General features: G+C 37.2%; 1 protein-coding gene across 4 annotated transcripts in view; it reads left to right on the top strand.

Moving 5' to 3' along the window:
• LOC127443691 (F-box/WD repeat-containing protein 7) overlaps positions 1-13,022 on the top strand; it is a 252,595-nt gene that overhangs the window by 207,360 nt on the left and 32,213 nt on the right. For 3 of the 4 annotated variants that reach the window (XM_051702481.1, XM_051702480.1, XM_051702479.1), the window contains one exon: positions 10,145-10,212. In XM_051702481.1, coding sequence (XP_051558441.1) covers positions 10,145-10,212 — 68 coding nt within the window. Of the gene's footprint in view, positions 1-5,605; positions 5,851-10,144; positions 10,213-13,022 lie in introns of those variants that run through there. The other variant, XM_051702482.1, reaches the window with a different exon arrangement.

Genomic DNA, 13,022 nt, shown 5'->3' on the forward strand with positions numbered 1-13,022 from the left:
GATTTAATAAATTATTCCTTAGTCTTGCAATAAAAAATACCATGTTTTAATAGTGTATAAATGTAGCCTTTGAAATAGTGACTTTTTAAGACACATAATACAGCTTCAAAGTGTCTTTTCAAAACATCTCTCTTTATTTGCAAAACATCTGTACAAAATTATAAGGCAATTGGTAAAACAAAGCCCAAAGCTGATTTGGGTAAATAAACTTACATTTCAGCCATATAAATAATAAATACATATTATAACAAATAATAACAAATCTCTGTCTGTCCAAACACTGAACTCTGGACACAAACACTCAGTAAATAACTGAGAAAGTGGCTGAATGAATGACTAAAACAGTGTGTGTGAGTGTCTGAGAAAGTGTTTGTGTGAGTTTGTGTGTGTGTGAGTGTCTGAGAAAGTGTTTGTGTGTGTGTGTGAGTGTCTGAGAAAGTGTTTGTGTGAGTTTGTGTGTGAGTGTCTGAGAAAGTGTTTATGTGAGTGTGTGTGTGTGTGTGTGTGTCTAAGAAAGTGTTTGTGTGAGTTTGTGTGTGTGAGAAAGTGTTTGTGTGAGTTTGTTTGTTGAGTGTGTGTGAGAGAGTGTTTGTGTGAGTTTGTGTGTGTGTGTGTCTAAGAAAGTGTTTGTGTGTGTGTGTGAGAGTGATTGTGTGAGTTTGTGTGTGTGTGAGAGAGTGTTTGTGTGAGTTTGTGTGTGTGTGAGAGAGTGTTTGTGTGAGTTTGTGTGTGTTGAGTGTGTGTGTGAGTGTCTGAGAAAGTGTTTGTGTGAGTTTGTGTGTGTGTGAGTGTCTGAGAAAGTGTTTGTGTGAGTTTGTGTGTGAGTGTCTGAGAAAGTGTTTATGTGAGTGTGTGTGTGTGTGTGTCTAAGAAAGTGTTTGTGTGAGTTTGTGTGTGTGAGAAAGTGTTTGTGTGAGTTTGTGTGTTGAGTGTGTGTGAGAGAGTGTTTGTGTGAGTTTGTGTGTGTGTGTGTCTAAGAAAGTGTTTGTGTGAGTTTGTGTGTGTGTGAGAGTGATTGTGTGAGTTTGTGTGTGTGTGAGAGTGATTGTGTGAGTTTGTGTGTGTGTGAGAGAGTATTTGTGTGAGTTTGTGTGTGTGTGTGTGTGAGAGAGTGTTTGTGTGAGTTTGTGTGTGTGTGAGTGTCTGAAAAAGTGTTTGTGTGAGTTTGTGTGTGAGTGTCTGAGAAAGTGTTTGTGTGAGTTTGTGTGTGAGTGTCTGAGAAAGTGTTTGTGTGAGTTTGTGTGTGTGTGTGTGTGTGAGAGAGAGTGTTTGTGTGAGTTTGTGTGTGTTGAGTGTGTGTGTGAGAGAGTGTTTGTGTGTGTGTGTGTGTGAGAGAGAGAGTGATTGTGTGAGTTTGTGTGTTGAGTGTGTGTGAGAGAGTGTTTGTGTGAGTTTGTGTGTGTGTGTGTGAGAGAGTGTTTGTGTGAGTTTGTGTGTGTGTGTGTGTGTGAGATAGTGTTCGTATGTGAGTGTTTGTGTGAGTTTGAGTGAGTTGAGTGAGTGTGTGTGGGTGAATGACTGGGTTCACTGACTTAAATAAAGTCCCACACAAAGTCCATTAGTTTCTTTAGTAGACTGGAGACACGAGGGTTGACTGATGTCGTCTTTTTCTGGGCGACTTTCCCCATACGCTTTGACAGGACTTTGCCTCGTCCAGCCTTGGTGCCTCTCTCAGGATTTATCCCGATGAAACGCCTGAAAAACAAATGTGTGTATTCATAATTAGTGTCAGGAGAGCTTTCTTAAATGAATAGATCGCCCAAATATAAAAATTCAATCATCATTCACTCACCTTAATGCCATGCCAGATGTGTATGATTTTCTATCATCATCAGAACACAAACGAAGATGCCTGTCATTTCAGCGCGCTACAGAGACAACAATGGAACATTATTTAAATAAATTTGCAATGTTGTTTGAAGGCTGCACTTCGCAGAATAAAACGTTACGTTTTTATGAATCTCACCCTGTAATGTGGAAGATCCGTTTCAGAAATCCAGCTGCACTCGGTGTCACAGTTACAGTTGGTTTCCCACTGAAACAAGTGTTTAAAAAGTTAGATACAATTCCAGTATCACCAATGTTTTCAGATTAAAAGAGAAGGAATATCATGCATCCCTGCATAAAACTTAACATTATCAGCTGTACAGCTGTGTTTCCCAAAAGCGTTGTATACTTCGACTTCGTCGTAAGTAGATTGTAGAAAGTATTGTCACCAATGGTTTCTACAGCCTATTTAAGCTTACAATGCTTTTGCGATTTGCAGCCCAGATCTGAACGTTAAAGTTGTTAATGTTATCTGACCACACTGACCATTTGAGTGAGGTGTTTCTGCACTGTTTTGTGTGTCAGCTCAGACTCCAATCTCAAATCTGACATGCAAATTAACAAATTAACCCAAATCCAGTGCATTATTCAATCTGACAACAAATCACTTAAAGAAAACAATTTTAGTAAAAGAAACAAAGATCTTGGGCTTAAAGACAGAAATATAATGTTACAAACAGCTTATTTAGTTGATATTGGGATCTGATGGCAGGTAGGCTACCAAAATCATTATCACAGCACAATATGAGTTGAACATAAATGTAATGTTTTATGGCTATGCTAAAAAGCAAAGCAAAAGGGTACTCCCCTATTAATTCAGAAGATGAAGATGGGTGAAAAAATCACCCCTTAAACGTGTGGGCACACTGTAGTCTTGTGTTCCCAAAATGCAATGCAAAAAATACTGTAAAGTACTGTTTTCTTTCCTTTGAGCAATCAATATTGTAAAATACCATAATATTACGTCTAAGTCATTTAACCAACCAAAATTAACAGTAATGTACTGCATTTAAAAATAACAGGATTATACTGTTGATATTTTGAAGTAAATTAACAGTAATTTTTAAGAGTGTAGTCTTTCCCTCTTATGGAAAACTCTGGGATCCCCCTAATGTATGAGCACACAAACGTGAATGTGAGAAACAATATTTTACATTGTTGTGTGTAAATGTTTATAGTTTATAGTGTGTTTTTCACACTGTACTCCTAGAAATGTTGAATTACTTATGAATCATGTTTATGGGCTCCATCCTATGACGTTTTTTATCCTGTCAGTTTATGTGCATTCCTCAAAAACCTGTAAGAATGCCACTTATGCTTTTACATGGCCACACAAGCTGCATTCTCCGGGAGAATCCCAGGTGTGTTAAACCGCTTTCTCCCTTTAGCGGCGTAAGGAAAGTGGCTTTCTCATCTACATGACGTTTCAGAACGCTGCTTTCTGCAAAAAAAACCCCTGCAATAAACTGTTGTCTGAAGTGCATGTAAACGTGGTCAATGTGGTTTTTTACAGCCTAAACTCAGGTGTTATTTGCAGCAGTTAGCCCTTTGCGGTCAACAGAACATGATGCAGTGCTGATTGTTTCACAAGTAGATGCCTTATAATGAATGTCAAGCAAATGGGAGAGATCACATTTGCTAACACTTACTTGATACATTCCCACGATTACTTTGCCTTGATTAGGCTTTACCAACCATTTAACCCAAACCACTGTCCCGTGAGATTTGTTTAATCTGATTTCATCAAACAATTTCTGATTGGTTCAACACTACTGCTCTTTAGCCTAATGCTAATGTAGGATGGATCACATGGTCTGTTACCTGTGAACAAGAGCTCAGGCAAAAAAAAAACCTATTGTGTGAGGTGTTTGTGTGCTGTTACGCTTCAGTGACTCTGAACTCTTGGTTTGCTGGTGATCCAACAGATCTGTCTGTTGTCTAATGAATTTTAGATTGGTAGACTTTTACTGAAATGGCATTATATATTAAAAATGAGCAATAAGAAATTTGTTTTTTAGTAATTTAATTTGTTTATGAAAACTCTTAACATTTATAATTATGGTGCATCAGGAAAGTGACTTTCATACTGAATTATACACATGAAATAGCTGAGATTATATTAAACTGGAAGTGGAATCTAAATTCTGTGTCATGCGAATATAATTAGAGAGCTAATGAACACAATTTTGCATTTTTCATTGTAGCCTACTGTACCTACAAATAGGTCTAGGCAGGGTGGTTCAGTATCACTGAGGTGTCTGTGAGACATGTCTAGGCATGTTCAATGATTCACAGGAACAAGGCAACAGAGACGATGTGCAGTCACTTCCTTACATGACCTCCTTTTGTCTGAAGAGTACAAAATAAGCAAGACATTTTTATTCATGCATAAATGGCGGTGTACCTCATGGCGTGCCAGTTATCTGATTTGTCAAACGTTTTGTCATGCTTTTAGCATGCAAATAATTTTCTTTACTAGTTTTAACTGCTTTCTTTTGACAAAAGTTTTTGTTTTAAGTGTTAATTTTTTCATGTCTTTGTTCTAGTTTTGGCTTCATTTAAATACTAATTTATTATTGGATTTTAAATTAGTTTGATGGGATGACACAAATTCACACTAATGCACACTACACATCTCTTTGTAGTTTAGTTCAAAAACAGATTTAAGCGAGTTATCTATATTAAATATTTCGGTTACAAATCTGGTGTCTGTCTTTATCTGCTTGGGTGATTTTTTTTTTAATTTATTTTATTTTATTTATTTATTTATTTATTTATTTTATTATGCAGTCTACACACACAACCACCCTGAGTGCCAAATACCACCTGCACAGTCTGGGGCAAATAACATGAGGAGGGGCAGGCAGTTGTCTTCAGCTGGTGATGGCGGTTTTAGGAACTGCAACAAGTCGAAGGCATGCACCACCCGGTTTCGGTTGAATATAATCTCTGGCTCTTCTACTTCTGTACGACTGCATGCACAGTAATTTCCCTGTTTGCTAGACTGCACCATTCACTTCCTCATCAACAGAAAATCTGTAAAGTTATCCCTTCTTATAGCCAGTGTATCCTCTTGAGAGCCAGCAATTCATTTCTCTCAACTGTGGTCAATATAATTATGTTTAAGATATTTGAGAGCATGCATATTAAGCCCTGCTGTATCTTAAAGAGGACATCCTGACCTTTTGTCATATGACATTTTTCAAACTTTAGAATAAAAGTCATTGTAGATATTTTAAAAAATATTTTTCAAACATTTCCAACAAATCTTTTTTTTATATGTTTTTTTATCATATATAATATATTATAATACAAATATAATACTTTAAAATATTTTTCAAACAAATACTATATATAAATGACATGTACAGTATAAATAAAATAATCAAGCTCTGATGCATGTTAACGACATCCTGTTCTCTCATTCATACCAAAAGTTTTTCAAATATCTCCCAATTTTTTCTCCAAAATAAAATCTTTTAAGATCATCATATACTGTAATATACAGTAATACAAGGATAAAATATTAAAATATATATTTTTTTAACCAAACACTATAAATAAATTGAACAGTTACTATTAATATTATTGTTAAGAATAACTAAAAATAGTATTGTTGAATAATTATTAAAAATAATTAATAGTTAGCATATTATGTTTAATCATTAAATAGTATCTGGTCTCTCTCTCTCTCTCGCTCTCTCTCTCTCTCTCGCTCTCTCTCTCTCGCTTCATCTCTGCTCCCCTCCCGTCTCTCTCCTTCTGTTCGCTCAGTCAGTCCGCTCAGAGGACGCTCAATGAGACAGACGGGTGGATCGTTGGATTCTTATATTCGGCTTCAGCTCCATATGCATCCATCCGTGGAGGAGTATGTCCCTTTTGGATCTAACCGGGATTAAGAGAGCCCTTATCGAGGAGATATATTTTGATTTGTTCTTTATCGACTCTCAGTGAAATCACAGTCGGATTATCATCAACATCACCATGGGTTTCTACGGCACTTTAAAGATGATCTTCTATAAAGTAAGCAAATGACATTATACGTGTTGGATGCATTGCTGCTTTTATAACGGCATGGTCATCCGCTTTCTTCCCGGGCATACGCTCTCATCGACGCGAAAAACTATTGTAAATCAACGACGTTGAATAGTAATATTCACATACGATGCGCGCGTGTAGTGTAGACCGCTTCTTTGATTATAAAGGGAGCGTTCTAGTTTGTAGCGTCGCGAGCTTGTATCGTAAAGATATATGCTCGCGTTTTAGGGTGCGTCGGTGAAATGCGCGGACGTTCTTATGGCCACTGCGGAAAAATCTCCAGCTGATACTGAAGAATCACCTTCCGTGATATTCATTTACACCAGCCTGCTTTAGGAGTCTCTTTCAAAATGAATCTCATATCTAGAATCTCAGATGGATGCAATGCACCTGATTATGGGGTGGGTTTGGGGAACATAGGCTCCATCAGTTTTTCTCCACCATCTGTCCATCCTAACACAGATATGCTGCACTCCCTACAGACTCAAGATCATAAACTAACATCTCCCTAAATGTCCTTCCCTTTTACTTGTCACTGTTACTGCAATTTCATTACACACACACACACACACACATATATATATATATATATATATATATATATATATATATATATATATCTTAGATATAACAATATAGCTCAAATGTATAAGATTCAGAGCAAATGTATAGCCATTCAGAGGAAACCTGTTAATTTGCGCTTTGCAGTCTAGTAAAGAGCTAGAAACTGCGCTTGACTGCCTTGCTGTTATTTTTCCCAAGGCAAGGTTGAACCTACAGTCACAAATGTCATCTGTGTCTGTTGTTTAATATGTGTGTACAGAGGAACATGAATGATTTTTGTTAGAGTCGTTTCGGTGTGGTAAAGTATTGGCCGGCTTCTATTCTGCCCATTGCAGGGTCTGTGTCCTCCACTGGCTGGCGGCATCAGACAATCCTACAGTGATTGGGTCACTGTGTCATTGCTTTTGAGAGGAGAAACTGAGACACATCTGTCACAAATCACTCCCATTGATGATTTCTGAAAGAAGGTCACCCAAATTAAATATCTGAATCAGTATGAGTGTTTAACATGGAGAGCCCATCAGATGCACTGCAGTTTTCAGTGTCCCCTGATCAAAACTACATCCAGTAAGCTGCAGTGACGTTGATGGATGCCCCCAGTGATCTTGTTAATTGTTCTGTTAGTAAAAGAAGCTCGTTAAGGATATTTGATATTATCAGATTGACTAGAAGTGATTTAAATATAACTTATAGCCTTTTACCTGACAGATTGTCTTCTAATTAAGTGTCCTTAATTTTATTATAATCAGATGTTGACCTCGTAAAGATGCCTAAGAACATAATGTCATAAAGACTATTTCTCATACAGTGCACTTATTTCTAAAATACAGCACTTCACCAAAGCTAAATGCACTGTTATGACTAACACAGCTGTTTCCAAAAATGAAGAGTGAATTTATTCACTCATAAATCGCAAGCAAGATTTATTCACTGAAGCAGGTCATGTGCCAAGACTGGACTGGTTTCACTGAATACATGCATTCCTGTTAACTACAGACCAAGCTATTTTTGCTCTGTGGTGTCAGACATGGAGAATGATTTTGCAGTGACTCATCTAAAATCAGTCTCTCACTGTGAACTGGAGAGAAAAGTGAGAGTATAATCCACTCACTTTTAAATGTTTTAAAGTTAAATTAATGCTTGTTCTCGCTTTTACTTTTTCGTCTTTTGTGTTTAGTCTGTGCAAGGACTCTTTAGTTTAAGACCAACGAGGCTAGACAGGTTTAGGTAGTAATACCGATTAGCAAATGTTGCATTCCCTGCATGTTTTATGTTACCCATTCTCATGGAGTAACCTGAGAGTCCTAACCCCAAGTTATAGGGCAAGCTCTCAAATGCCTATACACAAAAACACAGGCTCTTAATCACTGAATCAGTTACAGGCATACCCACTGTCATGCAGACATCATCAATGTCAAATCTTAAATTTTACTACCAGATCTTACCATCATGTCTTCATTCACACACACACACACACACACACACACACACACACACACACACACAATCACTCACATGTGCACACCCTGCCAATTCCTATTGTTTTGACTGCCTTTGCAATGAGATCACAGCTGAAAAATCAACTGCGGGTGGGTCCAAACTGATCCTAGAGAAATTGTCTTATGAAACAAATACACTTCATTTGGAATGTGCCAGTAAATAGGATAATGTTCTGAAAAGGAATTCCAATGCACATTATTTTATTTTTACTTGAATTATTTGTCTGTGGTTTTTACCCTAAATTAAAGTAGATTTAGCTTTATTGGTCTTTGTTTTTATAAGGGGAAAAGATTCAACCTAAATTATTCTGATTTGTAGCAGTAGCCGATAAACGGGACGATATTTGATGTTTTAAAATTATTGGCAATGGGCGATCAATTTTCCTGTTTGGCTGATAAGTTTAGGAAGCTATGACGCCACTGTGATGACTGCTTGCATGGGAAGGAGCCGTCGGAGACATGCAAATGTCAAATCACAATTTGTTTTGTTGTTACATGCCATCGTGTTACCACAATAATAGAACGGTGTGCAACGGTGTGAGTCTCGTTTAAACAGTACCGCAGCTCTGCAGATACACTCGTGCTCATGATGTTTAAAGTGCTCGCATGTGTCATTCTCCCTTTATCTTCTGAACAGTTCCCTGAAACTTTTGTCTAATCATAAAAAGGCAATTAGCAAAAAAAAATTATCATATACCATATACGTATATCATATATCTCGTTTTAAACAAAACCATTGAATATCTTTCAAAGATTTTATTCAGAAATGGCACAAACTCCTAAAATGCTAAGTAAATTTTTTTTAAATGTATTTTTAGCAATTTTATGTACATTAAATTTACTAGCATTTAAAATTGTGATATCGTATATATCGGCCCATCTGTCACCCTGCTCACTAGATTTCGGTATAGGCCATTAAAAAAAAATAAATAAATATCGGTTGATCACTAGTGAGAACACCAATCTTTAATGCTACCATTTGCATCTCAGGCTACAATGCGTTTTATGGACATTTCAGCAGTGCTTTTTCTCCGGCCCTTATTTATGGTGCATCTTGCTGCTAGGGGTCCCTACAAAAACCAAGACAGAGCTTTATCATCAAACACCCCTTTGGCTCTGAGTACTAATACCCAAATCAAGTTTGCTCGAGTGCATCAGACAACTGGCTTATCCAACTTTGGGTCAATTGCCGCAGATGTGATCACCTGATTGTTTTGTTTCTTTTAAATATGTTTGGACCAACAAATATATTGTTGCTTAAATGTAGTCGTTTCTGACCCATTGTTTACCATGGACACAATATGTGCTTATATGTATATCCACATAGATTCTGCAAACATCCTTAATGACTCTCGAACAAATAAGCAATGACACAGACTCATTACTGAGTCTATCACTGAGCTCCGCCTAAATGTTCATTCTGATTCATTGATGGCATAAATTCGCTGGCAGCACTGTACACTCCTAAAATAGTTTTATTCAAATGTGGTTTAAGACCTCGTTGTGTTGAGAACACTGAACCCTTGTTATTCCAGAGTAGATGCTCTGTAGCCAGGCACAAACTATGTGGTAAAACCAGGGCCATTTAAGCCCGTTTGGGGTGTGGGTGACATAGAAAGACACAGTAAAGGATAGGGTTGCTCTATTTTTTTATATATATATATATATATATATATATATATATCTGCCCATATAAATTTAGGCTGTTATTTTGTGTTCTGTGAAAGCATAGTGCCTCACATGCCCAAACAGATGTGTGTGCCCAGTTCCCCCCTTGCCAGCTGACGAGGCACACACCTCTTTGAAAACCCATCAGCTGTCAGATTTTGTCTTTACCATCTATCAATATGATGTGGGCATGAATCTCCTTCCACTGGCCTACATCTCTTGGTGAGAGAACTAGCACAATACCCAACACTCAAACTAATTTAGTAACTCTTATCATGAACACAGGTTGATCAATAACTCTCAGCAGTGGTGTCACTATGCATTGGTGGCGTGCCTATGTGGTTTCGAGCAGGTTGAGGAATGTTCTGGAAATGCTCTTTAGACACCCATGCTCATTACTGTGAAATTGCTGCTTGGCAGGTTGTTGACTCTGTCGTTATTGGCCTGAAGTGATGTTGTGACTGTAATTTTACATGTTGATGTCTGTTAGCGTGTACTGCACTCTACTTGACCAGACTAACCATTACCCCTCCCTCTTGTTGTTGCAGATGAAGAGAAAGTTGGACCATGGCCCTGAGGTTCGACCTTTCCCTTCAGGAAAGAAGCCCTGTCCAAGGTAAATCTCCTGCCATCACACATCAAAACTTAATTGTTTTAGCTATTTTGCAGTTAGCATTCATTTTCAGACAGAAACATGTAGAGTTAATAATTTATGTAAGAGAAAAGTGCAGGTTTGTGGCAGGACTACCTGTTTGCCTGCTGAAGACAGTCATTATTTTTTACAATTCCATTTGATAACACCAATGAAGCACAAGTGTCAAACTGCAATTTAAAAAATTCCTTTAAACATGTTGAATCCACACCCTAAGATGTTCCTTAGATAAGGCAGCAAACCGCAGCTCAGCAGTCAGTCTCTGGCAACTGTACTCGCACATTAATGTAAAGACGCAGGATCCCCATTGCAATTGGTCTCTTGGTTCATGCTCCTCAACCTCAACTCCCATTAAATATGAATCCATTATGAAACAGACCTCACTCTGTGTTCGCCTGTATTCTGCCCTCCCTCTCTTCTTGTCATCTCTTGTCTCACCTAGGGTTGAAGCGGTATATCGGTTTCACGGTATACTACGTTATGAAAATTGACGGTTATCATACCATGTACATTTGCTTATCTACGGTATTGAGAAAAAAAATGCAACCGGACGGAGAATCTCACCTACGCGTGCACATCTCCTTTCCTCCTCGACTGCCTGTCAGACTCGTCAACTTGCCCCACACACACACACACACATACACACACACACACACTTGCAATGGAGAAAATGTCAGAGAGAAGTGAGGGGGTCTGACATAAGTGAGTGTGTGTGTGAGTTAAAGCAGTGTTTCTCAACTGGTGTGTCGTGACCCAAAAGTGGGTCGCAGGTCTATTCGGACCTTGTCGCGGACAGCAGGGAAAGAACAAGATATTTCAGCAGCCGTCCAAGTGATACCTTATTTAGGACTGCCGAGGCAGATTTAATTATAATCTCGCAATCAGCTAAAGGCTTCTCATCTGCACTTTCGCATGAGTGTAATGGAACCAGCTTGCGATCGTTATATACTCTTCTCTCTGGCGCACGCGTGCAACAACCGTGCTTCCCTCAATATTGCGGCGCCTCAAAACTGATGTGACCAATTTCAATTCTAGTGAGACTTTTCTAGTTTAAAGCGTTACAGAGAAAGTCAAGTCAAACCTCTCAAACAGTAGGCAGCCCTGACATGCCAAACAGCACTGAGGAAAAGAGCAACACTGTGCTATGTGCCAAAAAATAAAATTAAATCATTACACATCATCACCTTCACAAAATTTTTCACGATTTTACAAGAGTAAAAGTAACTGTTATGTTTTGACAAAAGGTTATAGTTTCATATGAAATAATCTAAAGGTAGAATCTGTTAGACCTCATTTTATATCAACAGTGGCAGTTGTAGTTAAAGTTTCAAGATGTGTTTCAGCTAGTATTTATTTTTTCATAAATACTATAATTTGTTATTATTATTATTATTAAGACTAGCTACACTGACCTAACCATGGTAATGAGGAGCCTGTGTAATATGTATGTTCTGTTTGAATTATGTTTGAAATTAGGAAACAAAGGGGATAATATAAGTAAATATGCTCTTCAGTTTCTAAAAGGGGGGAGAGAAAACTTCCTGTCGCTTTTTTTGTTGACGTCAACAACAAAAATAATGTCACTTGATGCATGTCCTTGTACTTGAAAACCATAAACAAAACTATGCAACATGCAACCCAGGATGCATTAAATACAGGTTATGTTTTTACTATGGTGGTTCGACACTTGACTTCCAATGTAAACTCTGGGTCCTGAAGCAAAACCAGTTGAGAACCACTGTGTTAAAGGTACAGACAGGAGAAGTCTGGCTGTGCTGGCGTGCACCTACATTATATGTTAACTGTTAATAATCATTAGACATTACTTAAAAAGCTCACACAGCTGATGATATTTTTCATTTAGTAGTTATTTTAACATGCTATTCTAACATGTTAGCTAACATGTTTTAGTTATATAACATGTTATAGTTACATGTTATTTTTTTAACATGTTTATAATTCGGTTTATTATAATTCTGTAAGCTTTCTTATTCTATTTATTTTATTTATTTTCAAAAGGGAGACTTTTTTTTTTTTTACACACACTTCCATTAAAAAAAAAAAAAAAAAATGGTTTCAAGTTTCAATTATAATAAAGTGTTTGTTCAACCAAAAAAAAAAAAAGAGTGTTTTCATTCCTTTAAGGGTCATTGTAACTAATTGTGTAATACCATATACCATGATATTTTCTGAGACTGTTATCGTACCATGAAAATCTCATACTGTTGCAACCCTAGTCTCACCACAAGTTAAGTAGTTGTGCTTAAAGGGATAGTTCTCCCAAAAATAAAAATTCTCTCATCATTTACTCACCCTTGTGTTTTTCCAAACCCATTTGACTTTTTTCTTATTCCATGTAACACCAAAGAATATATTTTAATAGATTCTTCACCTTGGACCTTCAGCTAGATAACTCCTGTTGTGTTCCATGCAAGAAACTCATACAGTTTGAAACGACATGAGAATGAGTAAATGATGAGACAAATTTCATTTTGGGGTGAACAATCCCTTGAGTTTCCACCCACTTTGTTTCTTTATAGTTCGTCAATTCCAATGGTGATGTAAATGTTCAGTTAATCAATTCCAGTGGTTTTACAATGACTCTATCATAATGTAGTACAATTAAAATTAAGTAGGAAAGTATTGTTCATTAATTAAACAAAGATGAAGATAAACATTTTGAATTAACATTCTGATGGTTAATACAACACAGAATTAAGTCACATTTGCACCATTAGTAGCTGACTAATTAAACACTGAGACTGGGGTAAACA

This window comes from Myxocyprinus asiaticus, chromosome 7, assembly GCF_019703515.2.
Source record: "Myxocyprinus asiaticus isolate MX2 ecotype Aquarium Trade chromosome 7, UBuf_Myxa_2, whole genome shotgun sequence".
Classification (NCBI taxonomy): domain Eukaryota; kingdom Metazoa; phylum Chordata; class Actinopteri; order Cypriniformes; family Catostomidae; genus Myxocyprinus; species Myxocyprinus asiaticus.